Source organism: Adiantum capillus-veneris, chromosome 5, assembly GCF_014529385.1.
Source record: "Adiantum capillus-veneris isolate H3 chromosome 5, ASM1452938v2, whole genome shotgun sequence".
In the NCBI taxonomy this organism is placed as follows: Eukaryota; Viridiplantae; Streptophyta; class Polypodiopsida; order Polypodiales; family Pteridaceae; genus Adiantum; species Adiantum capillus-veneris.
Window position 1 is genome coordinate 95,418,368 of NC_140935.1, and position 17,135 is coordinate 95,435,502.

At 37.6% G+C, this 17,135-nt stretch overlaps 2 protein-coding genes across 8 annotated transcripts in view; one reads left to right on the top strand and one right to left on the bottom strand.

Annotated features, from left to right (window-relative positions):
- The window catches only part of LOC147457762 (uncharacterized), a 105,589-nt gene extending 90,818 nt beyond the window's left edge, over nucleotides 1–14,771 (top strand). For 4 of the 7 annotated variants that reach the window (XM_086512575.1, XM_086512576.1, XM_086512577.1 and 1 more), the window contains 9 exons: nucleotides 10,449–10,566; nucleotides 10,908–11,056; nucleotides 12,354–12,427; nucleotides 12,772–12,932; nucleotides 13,021–13,131; nucleotides 13,220–13,384; nucleotides 13,508–13,631; nucleotides 13,704–13,783; nucleotides 14,483–14,771. In XM_086512575.1, the coding sequence (XP_086368701.1) occupies nucleotides 10,449–10,566; nucleotides 10,908–11,056; nucleotides 12,354–12,427; nucleotides 12,772–12,932; nucleotides 13,021–13,131; nucleotides 13,220–13,384; nucleotides 13,508–13,631; nucleotides 13,704–13,783; nucleotides 14,483–14,614 (1,114 nt within the window). In that variant the 3' untranslated portion in view covers nucleotides 14,615–14,771. Of the gene's footprint in view, nucleotides 1–10,448; nucleotides 10,567–10,907; nucleotides 11,057–12,353; nucleotides 12,428–12,771; nucleotides 12,933–13,020; nucleotides 13,132–13,219; nucleotides 13,390–13,507; nucleotides 13,632–13,703; nucleotides 13,784–14,198; nucleotides 14,374–14,482 lie in introns of those variants that run through there. The other 3 variants (XR_015188140.1, XR_015188139.1, XR_015188141.1) reach the window with 3 other exon arrangements.
- LOC147457763 (uncharacterized) lies at nucleotides 2,058–9,757 on the bottom strand. Its single transcript, XM_086511887.1, has 5 exons — nucleotides 9,614–9,757; nucleotides 4,758–5,036; nucleotides 4,206–4,697; nucleotides 3,551–4,093; nucleotides 2,058–3,190 (listed from the first exon to the last, which is right to left on the bottom strand). The coding sequence occupies exons 1-5, from the start codon at nucleotides 9,755–9,757 to the stop codon at nucleotides 2,948–2,950; spliced, it is 1,701 nt and encodes a 566-aa protein (XP_086368013.1). The 3' UTR covers nucleotides 2,058–2,947.
- Nucleotides 14,772–17,135: the final 2,364 nt, after the last annotated feature.

Consider the following 17,135-nt stretch of genomic DNA (forward strand, 5'->3'; position numbering starts at 1 on the left):
CAGAAGTAAAACACATTTTAAAAAACCTGTGATAATTATCTTAACTATAGATTAGTTTAATTAATTATCTTAGCACAAAAACATTGTTTTTAAGAGAAATAAGAAATTAATCCAAAAAGCTTTGAGATAATTATGAGAGGTAAAACACATCTTAAGAAACCCGTGATAATTATCTTAACTACAGATAATTAATTTAACTAATTATCTTAGCAGAAAAACACTATTTTTAAGAGAAAATAAAAGTGAGAAAATAGAAAATTAATCCAAAAAGCTTTGAGATAATTATCAGAGGTAAAACTAATCTTAAGAAACCTATGATAATTATCTTAATCACAGATAATTAGTTTACTTAATTATTTTAGTAGAAAAACACTGTTTTTAAGAAAAAATAAAAGAGAAAAAATAGCAAATTAATTCAAAAAGCTTTGAGATAATTATCAGAGGTAAAACTCATCTTAAGAAACCCGTGATAATTATCTTAGCCACATATAATTAGTTTACCTAATTATCTTAAAAAAAAACACTGTTTTAAGAGAAAATAACAAATTAATCCAAAAAGCTTTGAAATAATTATCAGAGGTAAAACTTATCTTAAGAAACCCGTGATAATTATCTTAATCACAAATAATTACTTCACCTAATTATTTGAGAAAAAAACCTATTTTTAAGAGAAAATAAAAGGGAAAAAAAATAACAAATTAATTCAAAAAGCTTTGCAAAGGTAAAACACATCTTAAGAAACCCGTGATAATTATCTTAACTACAGATAATTAGTTTACCTAATTATCTAAGTAGAAAAACACTTTTTTTAAGAGAAAATTATTTTAAAAAATAGCAAATTAAACTAAAAAGTTTTGAAATAATTATTAGAGATAAAACACATCTTAAAAAATCCATGATAATTATTTTAACCACAGATAGTTAGTTTAGCTAAATATTTTAATTAATATTAACAGATTTTATATATAAATTGAGAAAAAAATATAGTAAATGAATTTATATAATTATGCGATAATTACCAGAGATCAGAAATAACTTTTGAAGGCTGGAAAAATTACTTTAACCCAAATAAGTAGTATAACAAATTATCGTCGTTTAATATTGCCTAAATTAGATCATAAATCTAAAAGAAAAATATATAAAGCAATTTTATGAGTTAACCAAAAAATTATTAGAGATAATATATCAAATTTCATCTAAGGTAAATATCCCACTAGCCGATAGACAACTCATAATTTATTAAGGTTAAGATAAGGTATTTTGAAATATAAACTAAAAGAGAAATTTAGTTAAATAGCTCCAATAATTATATAATAATTATGGGAGAATACTAATAGTACCAAGATATCGAGTTTGTGTATATTACTTAAGATATCGAGTTTATCCTAGAGGAACCGCTTGGTTGTACGGGCAACCGGTTGGCGTATGTGCGCCCGGACTATGGGTGATGGCTTTTTTCACCCCGGTTTTTATAAATAAGGAATGTGTGCCGTTTTTTCACCCATGTATAGGTGGTTTTGAGACAAGCCAGTACTGCTTAGAGTTACTCCAGAATGACAGTACCTTGTCTTAAGTTTAAAGATGTTTGTTTGCTAAAAGAATGTTTTCAATACTGTCTTCAAGGGCTGTCTTAATGAAATTTAGTTATGAAAGTTAAAAGAAATCATTCTTTTAATTATTTTAATCATTGTTTTAATTGTGACAAGAGGAGTCCACCAGCGGCTCTGTCCTCACACATGTTGTTTTGTTATTTAATTACTACCACAATTAAAACAATGATTTCTTTTAACTTTCATAGTTGAATTTCATTAAGACAGTCCTTAAAGACAGTATTGAAAACATTGTTTTAGCAAAAAGACGTCTTTTGACTTAAGACAAAGTACTCTCATTCTGGAGTAACTCCGTGCAGTACTGGCTTGTCTCAAGACCACGTATATAGGGATGAAAAAACGGCACCTATTCCTTATTTATAAAAACCGGGGCGGAAAAAGCCATCACCCATAATCTGGACGTCTATACGCCAACCGATTGCCCATACAACCGAACGGTCCCTCTAGGATAAACTCGATATCCTAAGTAATATCCACAAGCACAGACAAACACAAGGTAAAGACTCCACGCGCATTGAGAAAACCGACTCATCCATGGCGAAATCGCCATCATTACTCATTATCTGGAGTAAAATATTCCAAAGAATCAGAGGTGTTTTGAGACAAGCTATCTTAAAGATGATCAAACATTTTATTCTTAGATCAATCAATCGTAGCCCAATCAATTCTTTCTTATTTACAATCATTGCTCGTTGGTTTCTTGGAAGTCACCTTACGTTTACGACCAGTTAATCTTTCCTAATTCTAACGTATGCAATGTTAATTTATAAACGAACTTTAAGTTATTTAAAGACTTAAGTGAACAAATGGAGACCATAGTTTTTTCATGCGGCAACCATGCGTCTCACTCGGGCGGGTATGGAAGCCCGATATAAGCCCGATTCAGACCCCCCGAAGATTCCATACGTGGAATACCATACGGCACTAAAAAATTAGTGTATATATATATATATCTCATAACAAATAGCAATTAAAATTAAAACACTAAACTTTAGAGAGTAGCCCAAAGCCACATAATGCATTAAAACATCATAGAAACTTGAAAATGTAGAATCTAGCTAAATCAAGGAGTCGGGAGCCGAGAAACAGATCAAGATCTCTGATCAATAGATACATCAAATGATCAATGAATCATGATCATACTAGATGGCAAAATATGGAGCCTCCAAAACCAGCAAGACTGTGTACTGAGTACTCCAAAATTCAAATGACAAAACATAAATAGAGCCTAGAGGGTGGAGTCCAGCCGCTCCATGCTAAATAGTGAATCCAAAACATAAGTAGATTGTAGAGCTAAGAGGAGTCAGGACCGAGGCTAGAGAAAAATGCAATGAGCTCTAACTCTCATCAAAGGCCACCTCCTCATCATCACCCTCATCATCCTCATCCTCATCCTCAGCAACAGAGCATGAAGTCCCAATATCACTGGGCATGCTAATCGGAAGAGACTCCATAACATCAGCAGTGCTCTGTGCAATAGCCTCTTGAATCTCCTGCAACTCAAGCAAGCGATCCTCATCCTTCTCTTTGTTAAGCATCTCCAATGTCACCTCCATTCTCTCATAGCCGTGCTCTTTGATCTTGCATAAGAGCCTCAAGTTGGTGTGTATGTAGACAAGCTTCTCGGTATGAGCAGGAAGTAACCTATTTCTTCTCTTGGTGTGAATGAGAGAGAAGGTGCTCCAATTTCTCTCACATGGAGAGGCATTTGTCCCTTGAGAAAGCACCTTAAGTGCAAGAGTCTGCAATGTGGGCGTGCAAGCCCCAAAAGTCTCCCACCATTTTACACTCTCTTGCATTCTCTTTGGATCCTTTGCAATAGGATGAGCAAATGAATTTCTTTCAGTGAGGAAAGTGTCCAACTCATCAATGAGGGTACCCTGCATGGTCAAATCACCCTTGGTATACCTGTCCAAAAATGTCATCCATCCGTCATGAACCTCACTATCATTGAATTGCCCTCTTCCTCGCCATATAGGATGCAACAAGTATCCCACAACATGCAATGGTGTGTGCATCATATTCCATCTATCAACGCATAGGTCCTTGATCTCTTGCATCCTTGCCGCATCAATACCTTGCATGTTTTGAATTTGCTCAACCATGCGATCCGTAAGCTCATACACAAGCCCCATGGTGGCTCCTTCCCTATCAGCCAAACGAAGTATCTTCAAGATGGGAGCACAAATCTTCAAAATCAACTTGGCCTCTTGCCAAAAGGATGTATTAAACACAATGTCCGAGACCACTATGGCCTTTGCAGTCCTGGATGCCTTTATTTTCACAAATTTTGCATCAATCATAAGCCTACGCACACCTTGCATACATCTCTCATCCACAAGACTAGCCAACATGATGAAGTAGTAGGCAAATCGAGTGGCCGATAGCTTCAACAATTCCTTCTTGCTAAGCATTCGAAACAATGCCAAGACAGTGGACTTCCTTGTGACAAATGTGACAACCTTTGTTGCATCTTCAAGAATTTTTGCAATCCAAGGGAATATCCTCAAACAAGAGGTCCAAGCAATGGCATACACACCTCGTGAAAAAAATGTGTTTCCATTTCTCTTCCACCATTTGCCTGGCCCCAACACAATTAGTTGCATTGTCCATGCATACCTGCACAACATTGGAGGGTCCTACCCCAATAATCACATCCTTAAGCTGCTTGAAAATAAATTCTGATGTCTTTGTCTCCCCAGATGTGTCCACAAATTTCAAAAACACAGAACCATGTATAGAGCATGCAAGAAAGTTAATGATAGACCTGCGTCTAGTGTCAGACCATCCATCACATACAATTGTGCATCCATGTTTTTTCCATTTCTCGCGCACACCCATGATCTCATGACCAATGCATTTGACCTCATCATTTAACTCTGTGGTGCGCGAAGCATTGTATGTGGGAGGCACATACGATGGACCAACTTGTCCAATTGCCTTGACAATTTCCAAAAAGAAAGGACTCCGCACTTTCCATTCAGGAATGTCCTCTGCATAAAAAAACCTGCGCAAGGCTTGATCTGCTTGCTTGCGTGCTTGCAAGCTAAATGCACTTGCCAAGGGCCCTTGTGCAACCTTCCTCTTCTTGCTCGAGGACCCTACATTTGATTTGGAAGCCGAAGTCCCAGTGGCACTTACATGAGCACTCCCTGATGCATGTGTACTCATTGAGCCTGAGGCAGAGGCATTAGCTCCCAAATCATCCACCAAGGCATCTACAAATGCATTTGGGTCCTTCCCATCATTCTGTACATCTACATGCAATCTTGTGACCACCTCTTTGACGTCCTCTGGCACCAGTCCACATGGGCCTACACCATAGCCAGAGAGGGACAATAAATGTGCACGAATACGGGAGGGACCGCCGTCCCAAGTATGCCCACAATACTTGCATTTACATGTAAATTGCCCTTTCTTTTGAGGCTATTGTTCTACATACTGCCATTCGGGACGCTTCACTCGGCCCATATGGATTCTGCAAACTTGCAAGGTGCACACTGCAAAGTTGCAAACCTTGACAAAGTGGAGGCCTCACGAGTAACGGACGGCGTAGGTGAAGAATCAGCCGCGCGCGGGAGAGTGTGTGGCACTGGGTAGGGCTCCCGGCTTGCGGTCTCGAGTCCTCTCAGCTCTCAAGCTTTGATGGGGGCTCTCTCTGCACAAACAGGATGGCTGCAGGTTTTTCACAATTCGCGCAGAGGTGTTTTGGGCCACATTTGACAAATCGGGGGTTTTTTTGCCAGCGCGTCAAAAATCCCCTGCTCGCGTCCGAAAAACTGAACCATGCGGCAACCATGCGCGCACGCGTGAGGAAGCCCGATTGGGCAATCGGACGCGCCTGGAAAAAACTATGATGGAGACTGGTCAGCCATTTGCGCGCCTGCAAACTTTCCTACGTAGGCCTATGAATAGGCACAGCCTCATGGTCATGAGTTGCTCTAGTTTTTTTATTGATTGTATCCTCTTTATCGGAAAGAGGATTTTCTCTGGTTCTTTTTGGAGCCATATTGGCAACCTTTATAAAATGACTTAATCGATTAGAGAATTAAATGAATAATCTTTTTTTTTCTAAATCCAAAATAAAGATTTTTGGAGTAAATAGGTATCTTTGTTAAATATTAGGATGAGATATTTCTCCAATAACTTCTTGGTACTATTAGTATTCTCTCATAATTATCGTATAATTATGGGAGCTATTTTATTAAATTTCTCTTTTAGTTTATATTGTAAAATGCCCTATTTTGGCCTTAGTAAATTATGAGTTACCTATCTGCTAGTGGGATATTCATTCTAAATGGAATTTGATATGTTATATCTCTAATAATTTTATGGTTAACTAATAAAATTGATTTATAAATTTTCCTTCTAGATTTATGGTTTAATTTACGCAATATTGGACGACAGTAATTTATTATACTAATTATTTGGGCTAATAATTTTTTCAACCTTCAAAAGTTGTTTCTGATCTGTAGTAACTATCGGGTGATTATATAAATTCATTTACTAATTTCCTTTCTTCAATTTATACACAAAATCTGTTAATATTAGTTAAGATAATTAGCTAAACTAACTATTTGTGATTAAGATAATTATCACGGGTTCTTTAAGATGTGTTTTACCTCTGGTAATTATATCAAATCTTTTTAATTTAATTTGTTTTTTGGTTATTTATCTTAAAAAAGTGTTTTGTTATTGAGATAATTAGGTAAACTAATTATCTATAGTTAAGATGATTATCACGGGTTTTAAAGATGTGTTTTACCTCTAATAATTGTCTCAAAGCTTTTTGGATTAATTTGTTATTTTTTTTAAAAAAAATGTTTTTTTGCTAAGATAATTAGGTAAACTAATATCTGTAGCTAAGATAATTATCATGGGTTTTTTAAAATGAGTTTTACCTCTAATAATTATCTAAAAGCTTTTTGGATTAATTTGTTATTTTTCATTTTTATTTTTTTTTAAAAACAATGTTTTTCTACTGAGATAATTAAGAAAACTAATTATCTGTGGTAAGATAATTATCACGTGTTTCTTAAGATAAGTTTTACTTCTGGTAATTATCTCTACGCTTTTTCGATTAATTTACTATTTTTTTCTTTTTATTTAAAAAAAAAACAATGTTTTTCTGTTGAGGTAATTAAGTAAACTTATTATCTGTGGTTAAGATAATTAGCGCGGGTTTTTTAAAATGAGTTTTACATCTGATAATTATTTTAAATCTTTTTGGATCAATTTGTTATTTCAGTCTTTTATTTTTCCTTAAAAACAATGATTTTCTGCTAAGATAATTAATTAAACTAATTATCTGTAGTTAAGATAATTATCACGGGTTTCTTAAGATGTGTTTTATCTCTTATAATTATATCAAAGCTTTTGGGTTAATTTGATCATTTTTCTCTTTACTTTTCTCTTAAAAACAGTGTAATTTTGCTTAAATAATTACAAAAATTATTCGAAATATTAAAAGATAATTTTCCTATCATCTTGACAATTTAACACAGCTTTAATAATTATCTTATCTTAATATAAATTTAATTAGTATAATTATCATTAATTTAAGATTAAAATGAGTAATTTGAGTCATAATATAATATAATAATTAACTAGATTAGTATCCTTAAGCTTAATCTCAATAATCAGCATAGAATTAAGAGTTATGAGAGAATTCTAGAGTATAAGTAGGTTTAATCTTCTTAATTAATTGAATCAATTAAAAAAATATAAATAGATCAATACATTTCTGCTAATGAAAACGGTTAGTGCTAATTACCGTTGATTAACCAACTAGAGCTTTGCTCTCTAGTGGTTTCTGAGTAGAGACCTCTCTAGATGAGAGAGAATTTGCTAAGGCTCTGAGTCTAATTTTTTTGTGAAGAAAGAGGTTTATTTATAGCTTTTCAGGGTCCTCGGGCTGTTTCTGGCAGGTCCTGGCACCTCAAGCAAGTCCTGAGCTTCCATCTAGCGCCACCTGTTGTTAAATTTGTCTTGGGCAGGTTCATTAGAGCCCCACATAGCCCCCCCAGCTTCCAGAATCGATTTCTGCTATTTTTCTTGACTTTTAATGATTAAACTTGGAAATATCTGCAATTTCTAGAACTTTAAGATAAAAAGTCTTCAGCAGTAATAATTACTGAAACCTTTCAGTTTTACTTAACTAATTAAATTCATAGTGTAACCTTTCAGAGCTCGTAACTTTTCCAGATTTTATCGGAATTCTGTTCTGAAAAATTCTAACCATAGTAAAGCTCTGATTATGGTTCCAAAAATACCAATATTTGCCATAGTTCAAGACGGCCTACGGTAATGGTAACTTCTTCTCAAGACTCCTTTAAATACAAGGACAAAAATTCTAATGGGGAATGGTAACAATAAAGAGTGTCACAAGACGGGCACCACGTGCCAATAGAAAAGAACAGACTGAACAGACCTTTAGCACTTCAATAACAACTGAATTGAGAGAGAGAGAGAGAGAGAGAGAGAGAGAGAGAGAGACGACACGCGACACAGAGTGGTGGAAATCCACCCCAGAGAGTATTGGCCCCAAACCTTGGTGCCCCTTTCAGTATTTCTTTATATTGCATCAACCCAGTACAAGCCGGTACTCCAGACTCTGCACCTTCTATAGGACGCATGCCAGAGAATGAGCCCTAACCTCATATTTAAAGGCCCTTGGCCTAAAAAGCAATTACGGTGAGAAGCCTTCAAACTCAAAAGCATCTGGTCCAAAAGCAAAGCCAAAAAGCTACCAGCGTAAATCTGTCACAAGACGGGCATCACATGCCAATAAAAAGAACAGATTGAACAGACTTTTAGCACTTCAATAACAACTGAATTGAGAGAGAGAGAGAGAGAGAGAGAGAGAGAGAGAGAGAGAGAGAGAGAGAGAGAGAGAGAGAGAGACGACACGCGACACGGAGTGGTGGAATTCCACCCCAGAGAGTATTGGCCCCAAACCTTGGCGCCCCTTTCAGTATTTCTTTATATTGCATCAACACAGTACAAGCCGGTACTCTAGACTCTGCACCTTCTCCAGGAAGCATGCCAGAGATTCAATCCTAACCTCATATTTAAAGACCCTTGGCCTAAAAGCAATTATAGTGAAAAGCCTTCAAACTCAAAAGCATCTGGTCCAAAAGCAAAGTCAAAAAGCTGTCAGCGTAAATCACGGAAATCCGTATAGCCTGCCACGTCATCAGCCAACGCAAAATTCGGAAATCTGCCACATCATCAATTTTTGCGTGTTTGTGGGTCCTACTTTATTTTAATCCTTTATGTCACTTGGGGCCCCTTCGGACGGGGTCCCTATAAGCTGGTAGGACTTCTTCTTCTGTTACTTGTTCTCTTAGGGTTTAGGCCCCTCGCCCGGCATCTGCAAGTTGACTCCATTCTTCAGGACTTTGACACGTCAACAGTTCGTTACAAAAAGAACTCTTTAAATCCTTCGTTTCAATGTAATTCTCCTTCTACATCTCAATCTCAGTGTGACAAAGATAAGGGTAAAGGAATATCTGATAAACCTCAATTCACACCTGATGAGAAAGTTGCTCAAGGAATCGTAGGTGGTCAATTAAGTAAAGAAGAATAGGCATTATATGCAAAAGAGCATAGGTTTTTCCGTTGTCACGTAGTAGGTCGCAAGAAACAAGGTTGTCCTACGAATGAATCTAAAAATGAACCCGCTACTGTGTCAACTTTTGACTCTATTCCTCAAGTGAATGCTATGAGTGTGGAGCAAGAAGCTTAGCAGGAGGGGAGTTTTGATTATGAGGAACTCATAAAATGCTATGGACATATCAAAGTTCAAAAAGTGGTCGTGTTATTTGACTTTGGTAGCACACATGACATCATTAGTCAGGCCGTTATGACACGTGCCCATTTCCTCTCTACTCGTATTTGCACTTGCCCGGTGATGGGGTTCATGTGCAAACAAAATGCTCCTCACTTTCCACTTCCACTCTACACACTCTCTCCTCCCTGGGAATGTCATGAGCTCGCCCCACCTCGATCTCTAGTCTGTATGACAACACTCTGAGCTGACCAATCGCCACCTGTGAGCTATGTGGCATGTAGATGTCCATACAACGTGGTCGCTGTATGAACCCATCCTCCAGTATGGTAAGAAAATGGTCTCTGTAGTGTGACATCTTCCGCCGGAGGGGAGATGTGATCCAAGTCCGTCTGATATAGAGTTGCCTGAGAGCGTGTCGGATCACTATGTTACTCTCACTACGTGAGAGATGAAGCTAGAGAGAGTCGGGATCGTACTGAAAAGGTGGCAAACTCTCTAGGTCAAGGCCGTGTGCTCCATACTCTAATCTGTGTGTACCATACTTTGTCGTATCCAGCCGCTGAGAGAGAGAGAGAGAGAGAGAGAGAGAGAGAGAGAGAGAGAGAGAGAGAGAGAGAGGAAATGAAATGTTATATTGACGTCTTCAAGCCAAAATGACCTATGAATTTAAAGGTTACATCCATGTGTGACTAGTGCCGTCTCAGGGCAAGAGAGGTGAATTTATTCTAACATCAACCATCGATCAAAAGCCTCATTGTTGGTAGCTGTACCTGCATAATCCATGTTCATTGATCAAGGCTTTCGAATAGCCTTGAGCAATTCAATGTTAAGACTTTTTCCTTCGAATTTCCAAAAAGGATAGGTTTTTGGCCATGAAATTGCTCCGCATGAAGCCCATACTCGTGTTGTTATACAGGAATTTAAAAGGAGGCATCAATATGTTGGTAATTTTTGGAAAAGGGGCATCATGTTACAGACATGATAGTGGAAAAATGTTACTTTCTTTTTTGTATTGTGTTGCCAGTGTCCTTGTCTTTTTGATGCAGGGAGCATGGAAATAGACGTTTACCACAAAAAGATAACATGAAGCAATTTTTCTTGGATGCAATCGGTGAGCCCAATGAAAGTCCCCGTAGACAACCAGGCCGTGGTATTGAGTGGAAGGTACATAGTATGGCATATAGTTAATGTTTTCATTTACTTCGGCATATTTTAAGCCCAACTTCTTTGTAATAAAGGCTTGTAGCTTTTATCAATAAAAATTCGAAGAGCTAGTGAGACAGTCCAGTCTGAAGGTGTCCTGCACATCCATTTAAAGTGGTCTAAACCTGTTTTTTTCCATGTTGTCTCAGGTGCATGGTTACTGTGTGCGATAAACATGTTGTGTGTTGCTGACTAACTTGATTTTATGTGTGCTGTTGGTGTGCTTTAATCTCTAAGGAGATCATTTGCATTTTATCGGTGGATCATTTCTTATTAGAGCTCTGCTTCGGTTGTGGTTGTAGCACACAATGGATGCAGGAGATGTCAATCAATCTATAGACATTCTTCTGCTGGATGAGCGGTACTATCGCGACACCCTTCCTTGCTATACAAGGAGGATGTTCTGTGAAAAGGTTGCCCTTGCAGATCAACAGCACCCAAAGCATGCATGGTAATTGTTTTGATATATTGAGAAACTCTTGAGTGCTTTTAATTGTGTAGGATGTCTTCTTGAGACAATTTCTAGCATCGTGTGGGCCTTTGATTCCTGACGCTATACCTGCTTTGTAATGATGATTTGTAAACAGAAGATGATTAGAGGATTCTAAAACTACTGCAGAACATGTTGAGAGAGCCATGTACGATGATGCAAAGTCGGGAAAAATTTGATCCAGAAACATTCATTTGGCAAATTTGATCCAGAGACATTTATTTGACAAACATTGAATAATATCAGAAACAATCTTTCAATGGAGGTGGGTTTGGTGGAGAGTTACAACCAGGAATGCCAATATTCTGCAAAACAACCCTAACCTTTTGAGTGTAGAGCTTTGTATTAAGTAGCCACTGTTTAAATCAGTGGATCTTGTGTCAGGTCTTGTTTATGCTACAGTAGACACCTCTCATATAAAATCTTCATGCTTGTTAAATATGTAATTTGATACCGGTGCGTCATTTTTTATCCTCTTTTCTGCAACATAGGAAATGACCTAGATAGACAACTATAAAGTTGTGACTCAGATCCGTCTGAAAGGTGGGAATGAAGTTGTCTACCATTGACTGTGCCTGTTGTAGCTGATCACCAAATCATAGTTTTACGCTCTGTAGTGATCCAGTGTTTTCTCCAACCGTCTGTCCTTATGAATGAGATTTATTTCAATAAAAAGCAATAGGTGCATTTTTTTCTGAATGATTGCTTGATTCGAAGACCGAGAAGTTAGCAAAGAATAGCAAATGTCACGTGACCAAGATCATGCGAAGCATAGTTATCAGTTACTTTTTGGATAATTATGCCTCACTGCATAGTTGCTGGGCATAGTAGTACCAACTACCAAGCATTGAAATTGACTATGCTAATTTTGGCATAGTTAACTGAGATGATTTCGGCATAGCCAAAGAATGCCTCGCATGACCGAGGACAGAGCATCCAAATGGTTGAAGCTTTCCCAAGTAAGGTGGAAATTGAAAATAAGCCATATGGTGTGGACAATGAAGGGTTGCTCTAAGAATCGGAAAGTCAAAAGCCTTCTTTGTTGTACCTAAATAAAAAAGTTTTGTGCCATTAATTGCAATATGTGTACGTCTCTTTGACCTTGTCTCTCACGTTTATTAAGCATCTCTTTGGTTCCTTAATGGTTTCCTTCCTATATGTATTAGTATTATTTTGATCCATTAGGAGAGATGTTTTGGTTTGTGCAAAGCATTTAACATGCCAATGGAGCTTTAAATGCAAAATTGTTTGGATGCAGGTGCTTAGACTTTCTTCAAGAAGGAAAGCTGGGCAAAGGCTCCTGCTGTAAAAAAGATGAGGATATAGCTTATGGTATGTCCCGGGTCCCCCTACTTTCTCTAGTGACCCACGATCAGAAAGACATTTTTCAGATTTGTGGCTGTTGAAAGTGTCTACGTGTGGTGTAGACCAACAATAGAGAAAAACATTCACAGAGCCACATGTTTTTCAAATAAAAAAGACCAGAAGACGCGCGTGTCTGTAGCGCATCCTCATTGATAACAAGGAAAACTCCCAGATGAAAAAAATAGAGCAAGTTATGTTTGCATTCTTGAAGCCAGTGCAGAGAAAGGTTTGCTTGTGACTGCATGATCTCAAGTCTCAAGGTTTCTGGTGTTATCCATGCAGCATTATTTTTTGTCATTTCATTTGGACAGGATGGTGCTTGCAGTCGAGTAACAAGGCTCATGCTTTATGGGACAGTATTTGTGATCCCAAATCACACAAGTATGGCCACTATGCCTCGCCATTTGGCAATGGTGAAGTTGGTGACATTATCAATGAGGATGACGAAATAAGCAACTCTACATTTTGTGAGGTCTGCAGAATCTTACTCTTTTCTTTGAGTTGGTAATTTAATAATGGTTTTTGAACAATAACCAAACCAATTTGAAATGCATTTCTAGATACTTGGAGAACAACAGAGGAGGTGGTTTGAAGATGCTATTTTGGGCTCCAATGCTCCTTTGAAACTTGTAGTTTCAAGCTCAGTAGTTCTGGGAAACCCTATAAAGAAGGCAATGCTTCTCTGTCAAATCATTGTCGCGTTTTCTGCTTTTTCATTAAAGGATCAAAATCATATTATCCTTCCTGTGATGTTTGCAGTCATGCCAAGATCTTGGTAGTTCCACAAATGAAGCAGAGTGTCCTTGTTTTGGTGATGATTGGGAATGCTACAAGCCTGCTCAATTGCAACTTCTGAATGTGCTTACTCGGTCATCTGGCTGTGTTGTTCTTCTGACAGGCGGTCTTGAGTACTCAGATATCAGAGTAAGGTGACTTCAAAGTCTGTGTAATTTAGAAATATCTATTGTCTAATGCCAAGCTGCAATGAGTTGTGGTTCTTGATTTCGTTGTTCAGTGCCTGCTTATACATTTGTTATTTTCATTCAGGTATTGAAACCAGGTGTCCGTCACACGTTATTGCACTACGGAGATTTGAATCTCTCTTATCCTCTCTATCAAGCTATGGCAAGTGGCCTCACTGCAAGCTCAACACGAAATTTTTCATGTGATGGTGAGTTCATCTGATCTTTGTGTTTTCGTTAAAAGCATTACAGTTGCTTACAGAGATTGTGTTTCTCTGCAGTCCTTAGGCAGGATCCTTTGCATCTCCGTGATCATGCTGAGTGTGACTTTGTGAAGGCTCCAGCGTTTGGGATGGTAGAGGTAATACTTTGGTGCATCGGTAATTCACCAATAGCTGTTTGGTTTTGATAGCATGTAAAGCATTGCTGATACCATAGAAAGGTATTTGTGCCTTGAAGAGCATACAAGGCTGGGTCAAGTGTGTGTCTTATATTGTTATAGACGAGGAGCTCCACATCTTTTACTGAAAAATTAACGGTGCATGGAAGGATAGTAAAGAAGTGAGAAAAAGAACTCATGTCATCATGTAAATGCTATAGTAATGCCCAAGCCTCCTCCACTGGTTGAGAATGTTAATGGTTACTCCTATGTATTTACATCATAAGATCCTGGGGGATTCACAGAGGGTATCATATGGTAATAGGTGAGTGTAAGGTGCATTTTACAAAGAACAGTCCCGTATGTATGGTGAAGAAGGCATATTTCGTGCATGCAGGCATAGTGTTTTCAGACAGCAATCGGACGTCTAACGCAGACGAGTGCAAAAGGACCTTTGGACCACATCAAACTTGACCCTAATCTTTCAGCATATTACAAGCATTTTTGTAGCATCTAGCTCCAAAAAGGTCATTGATAAAGCATTTACAAGCATCTTCCTCGAGCCCTGCATGGTTGTAAACTCTTGGTTTTTTATATCGTATGCCTACTGATTTGATCTTGCACGCAGCTAGGTCAAAACAGAAAAGAATTGAGGCATTGTTACTTTGTTTGGTGATACAGGTGGTATGGGCCTCTGGTTCTGTCAAACTTCAAATTAGAGATGGGCTAACAGGAGCAGTCAAACTGGAGTCCAAATTCAAACTTAGTAGCTGCTTGCAGAGAGACCAGACAAGGAAATTAAAGGGCAGGTAGGTGTACTAGATAACATTGTTAATGCTAAGAAATACATTGTAAATGAGGTTTGTAATATGGGTCATATCCTTCTACAAAGCTATCAGGTTGCCACATAAATCAGCAAGTTGCAATGTATCACAATTTTTATATTGAAAACCTCTCTTGTTTATTGTAATCCGCACATTGTGGGTACTATAAATTCTCTTCTGGTACCTTGGGAGATTTTTACTGGATAAGGGGGTGCTGTTGTATTTCTTTGTTACCCTATTTGAATGTGATGACCTTTGTTTGTAGTTGAGATTCAGCCGCCGTTTCTAAGATGGTGTTCTGTTGATTTTCCACAAAAATGTTCATTTCACTTGCGTGGTTCGGAGCAATTGTGGACTGTTGGATAAAGCTTGTCGATTAGTGCCAGATGGAAAGTTAATGATGGCAATTCCTTTTTCTTTGAAGAAGGGCATTAATTAAGCATTATTTTATGTAAATATAGGCCCTTGTAAGACGTAGTTTTGGCGTTTGGTTTCCTATTTATATGTAGAAGGTAATTGAGTAGTGGGTCACACGCTCTCTTTCTCATCCTCTTATGTTGGCTATTGTGACTTTTCACCTTGTTCATATCCATTTAAAAGCAAGGCCCATCACTCTCTTAACATATTACTCTTGATCTTAACTCCTTTGTGGATGTGCTTAACATGCCGCATCTCAGCTTGAACGATATTAACATGCAAATTTGTTGCACAGGATGCATCGCTTCAAAATGTGCCACACATGCATAACATTCACTAATGTAGGAAGGCTATTGCTATTTTGTCAAGTAAGATGAATGGTATGTGTGTCACATGGAACCCTTGAGTAGAAATTACTTTCAATTGCCTATCTTCTTTGGTTTTCTCCTCTGCTACCTTGCACTTGAGAAGAGAGGAAAAGTCTCGAGTCAATCATCAATATTGGCCTTAAGGGAGTGCAAAGCTTACTGGACCTAATTGTAGTGTCAATAATCAATATTGGCCTTAAGGGAGTGCAAAGCTTACTGGACCTAAGTGTAGTGTAGTAATTTGATCTCTTCTTTGCTCCTATGTCTATGCAGACAGTGAATTTCTCCCACTCTCGATGAGTTACTAAAGAGGGATGGGGAAAACCCACAAATAAGCTAATGTAGGGAATAAAATCTCGCGCTTAGACCATGAGGAAAAGGGTTGAATCAGTGAACAAATAAAAGCAGTCTAAAAAACAAATTGCTCAAGTCAAATGAGAGATGTCTCGTATGATAAGGGAGAGTTGTGATGACTCTCAAATAGACATCCCCGTAAGAAGTGGAAAAGGTCCTTGGGAGGCTTAAGGAACAAGGTAACTCCTAAAACTCCAAATACACAGAGAGAGAGAGGAACAACGAGGTATGCTTCCCAATGCGGAGAGAAAGGAACTTGACACAAAGGCAACTCGAAATGCACAAAAGCAATGCATGAGAAGAAGGATAGAACCAAAGTGAATGTGTACCCCCCCACCCCTGCCAAACAACACACACACATTTTGAATGCCTCCATTTGCTACCCTCTAAAGCAAATGAGAACAATGAGCTCTAGAGGTCTGCTTTGTTCTCTAATGAGTTGTAAAGTAAATTTCATTAAGTAGAGGTTTGACTGAGAGGATCTTGAACATAAAGGGAAAAAAAATGGCAAGGGCCTCTTGAAAAAAGAGACAATATTTTCATTTTTATATGATTGTTTGATTGTTCATATGTCTACCAAAATGCTTTGGTACGTGTTTAGTCTCGTCCTAAACTAATACATGGAATGCACATATTTACACCACCCAGTAATACTTTGCCAGTGTTATGATGGTGATAGAGTCCATCTAAGCAACTAGTAGACTGCTACTAACATCCTCTAGCACAATTTTAACAAAGTGCAGTGCTTGCATTATCAATCTACTATAAATATTTCATATATGCATCTTGTAGCCAATATAAGAATTTTCATGCAATATTTGGTGACACTATATGAATGATTTGCATAGAGTCCTCTTAGAACCATATTGGGAGCATGGCACAACTTATAGAGGTAAGTTGGCAAACTATTTTCAAAGCAATCTCTATCAAGGCCCAAGCATAGCTTGACAAGTGAGGTTCTATAAAAAAACAAAAGCTAAAGTTTACCATTCTCAACATGTAGGGAAATTAATTCCTACTTTTCCATTCTCATAATTAAAGGAAACCATATCCTACTAGCATGTGTTAATTGTAAATTTTTTGTTGTCAAAAGTTATAAAAGACCTCAAACTTCTCTCTCTCACACACACACACACAAAATCATTCTAATTGTACGTTTTGTGCATGACTCACTACCATTACTCCCTTCTTGGAACATCACCATGCATTGTTCTCAACAAAAAAGTTCTTGTTGCATGCAAATCTGGATGAACAACATGCAATGACACCTAGCTCAAGTGAAATTGAGCATCAACAAAGCCTCTAAATTGTTCATTTGAAAGGATGCAAACATAGAGAATGGTTAGTTAGATTTGTTATTTAATAGAGCCA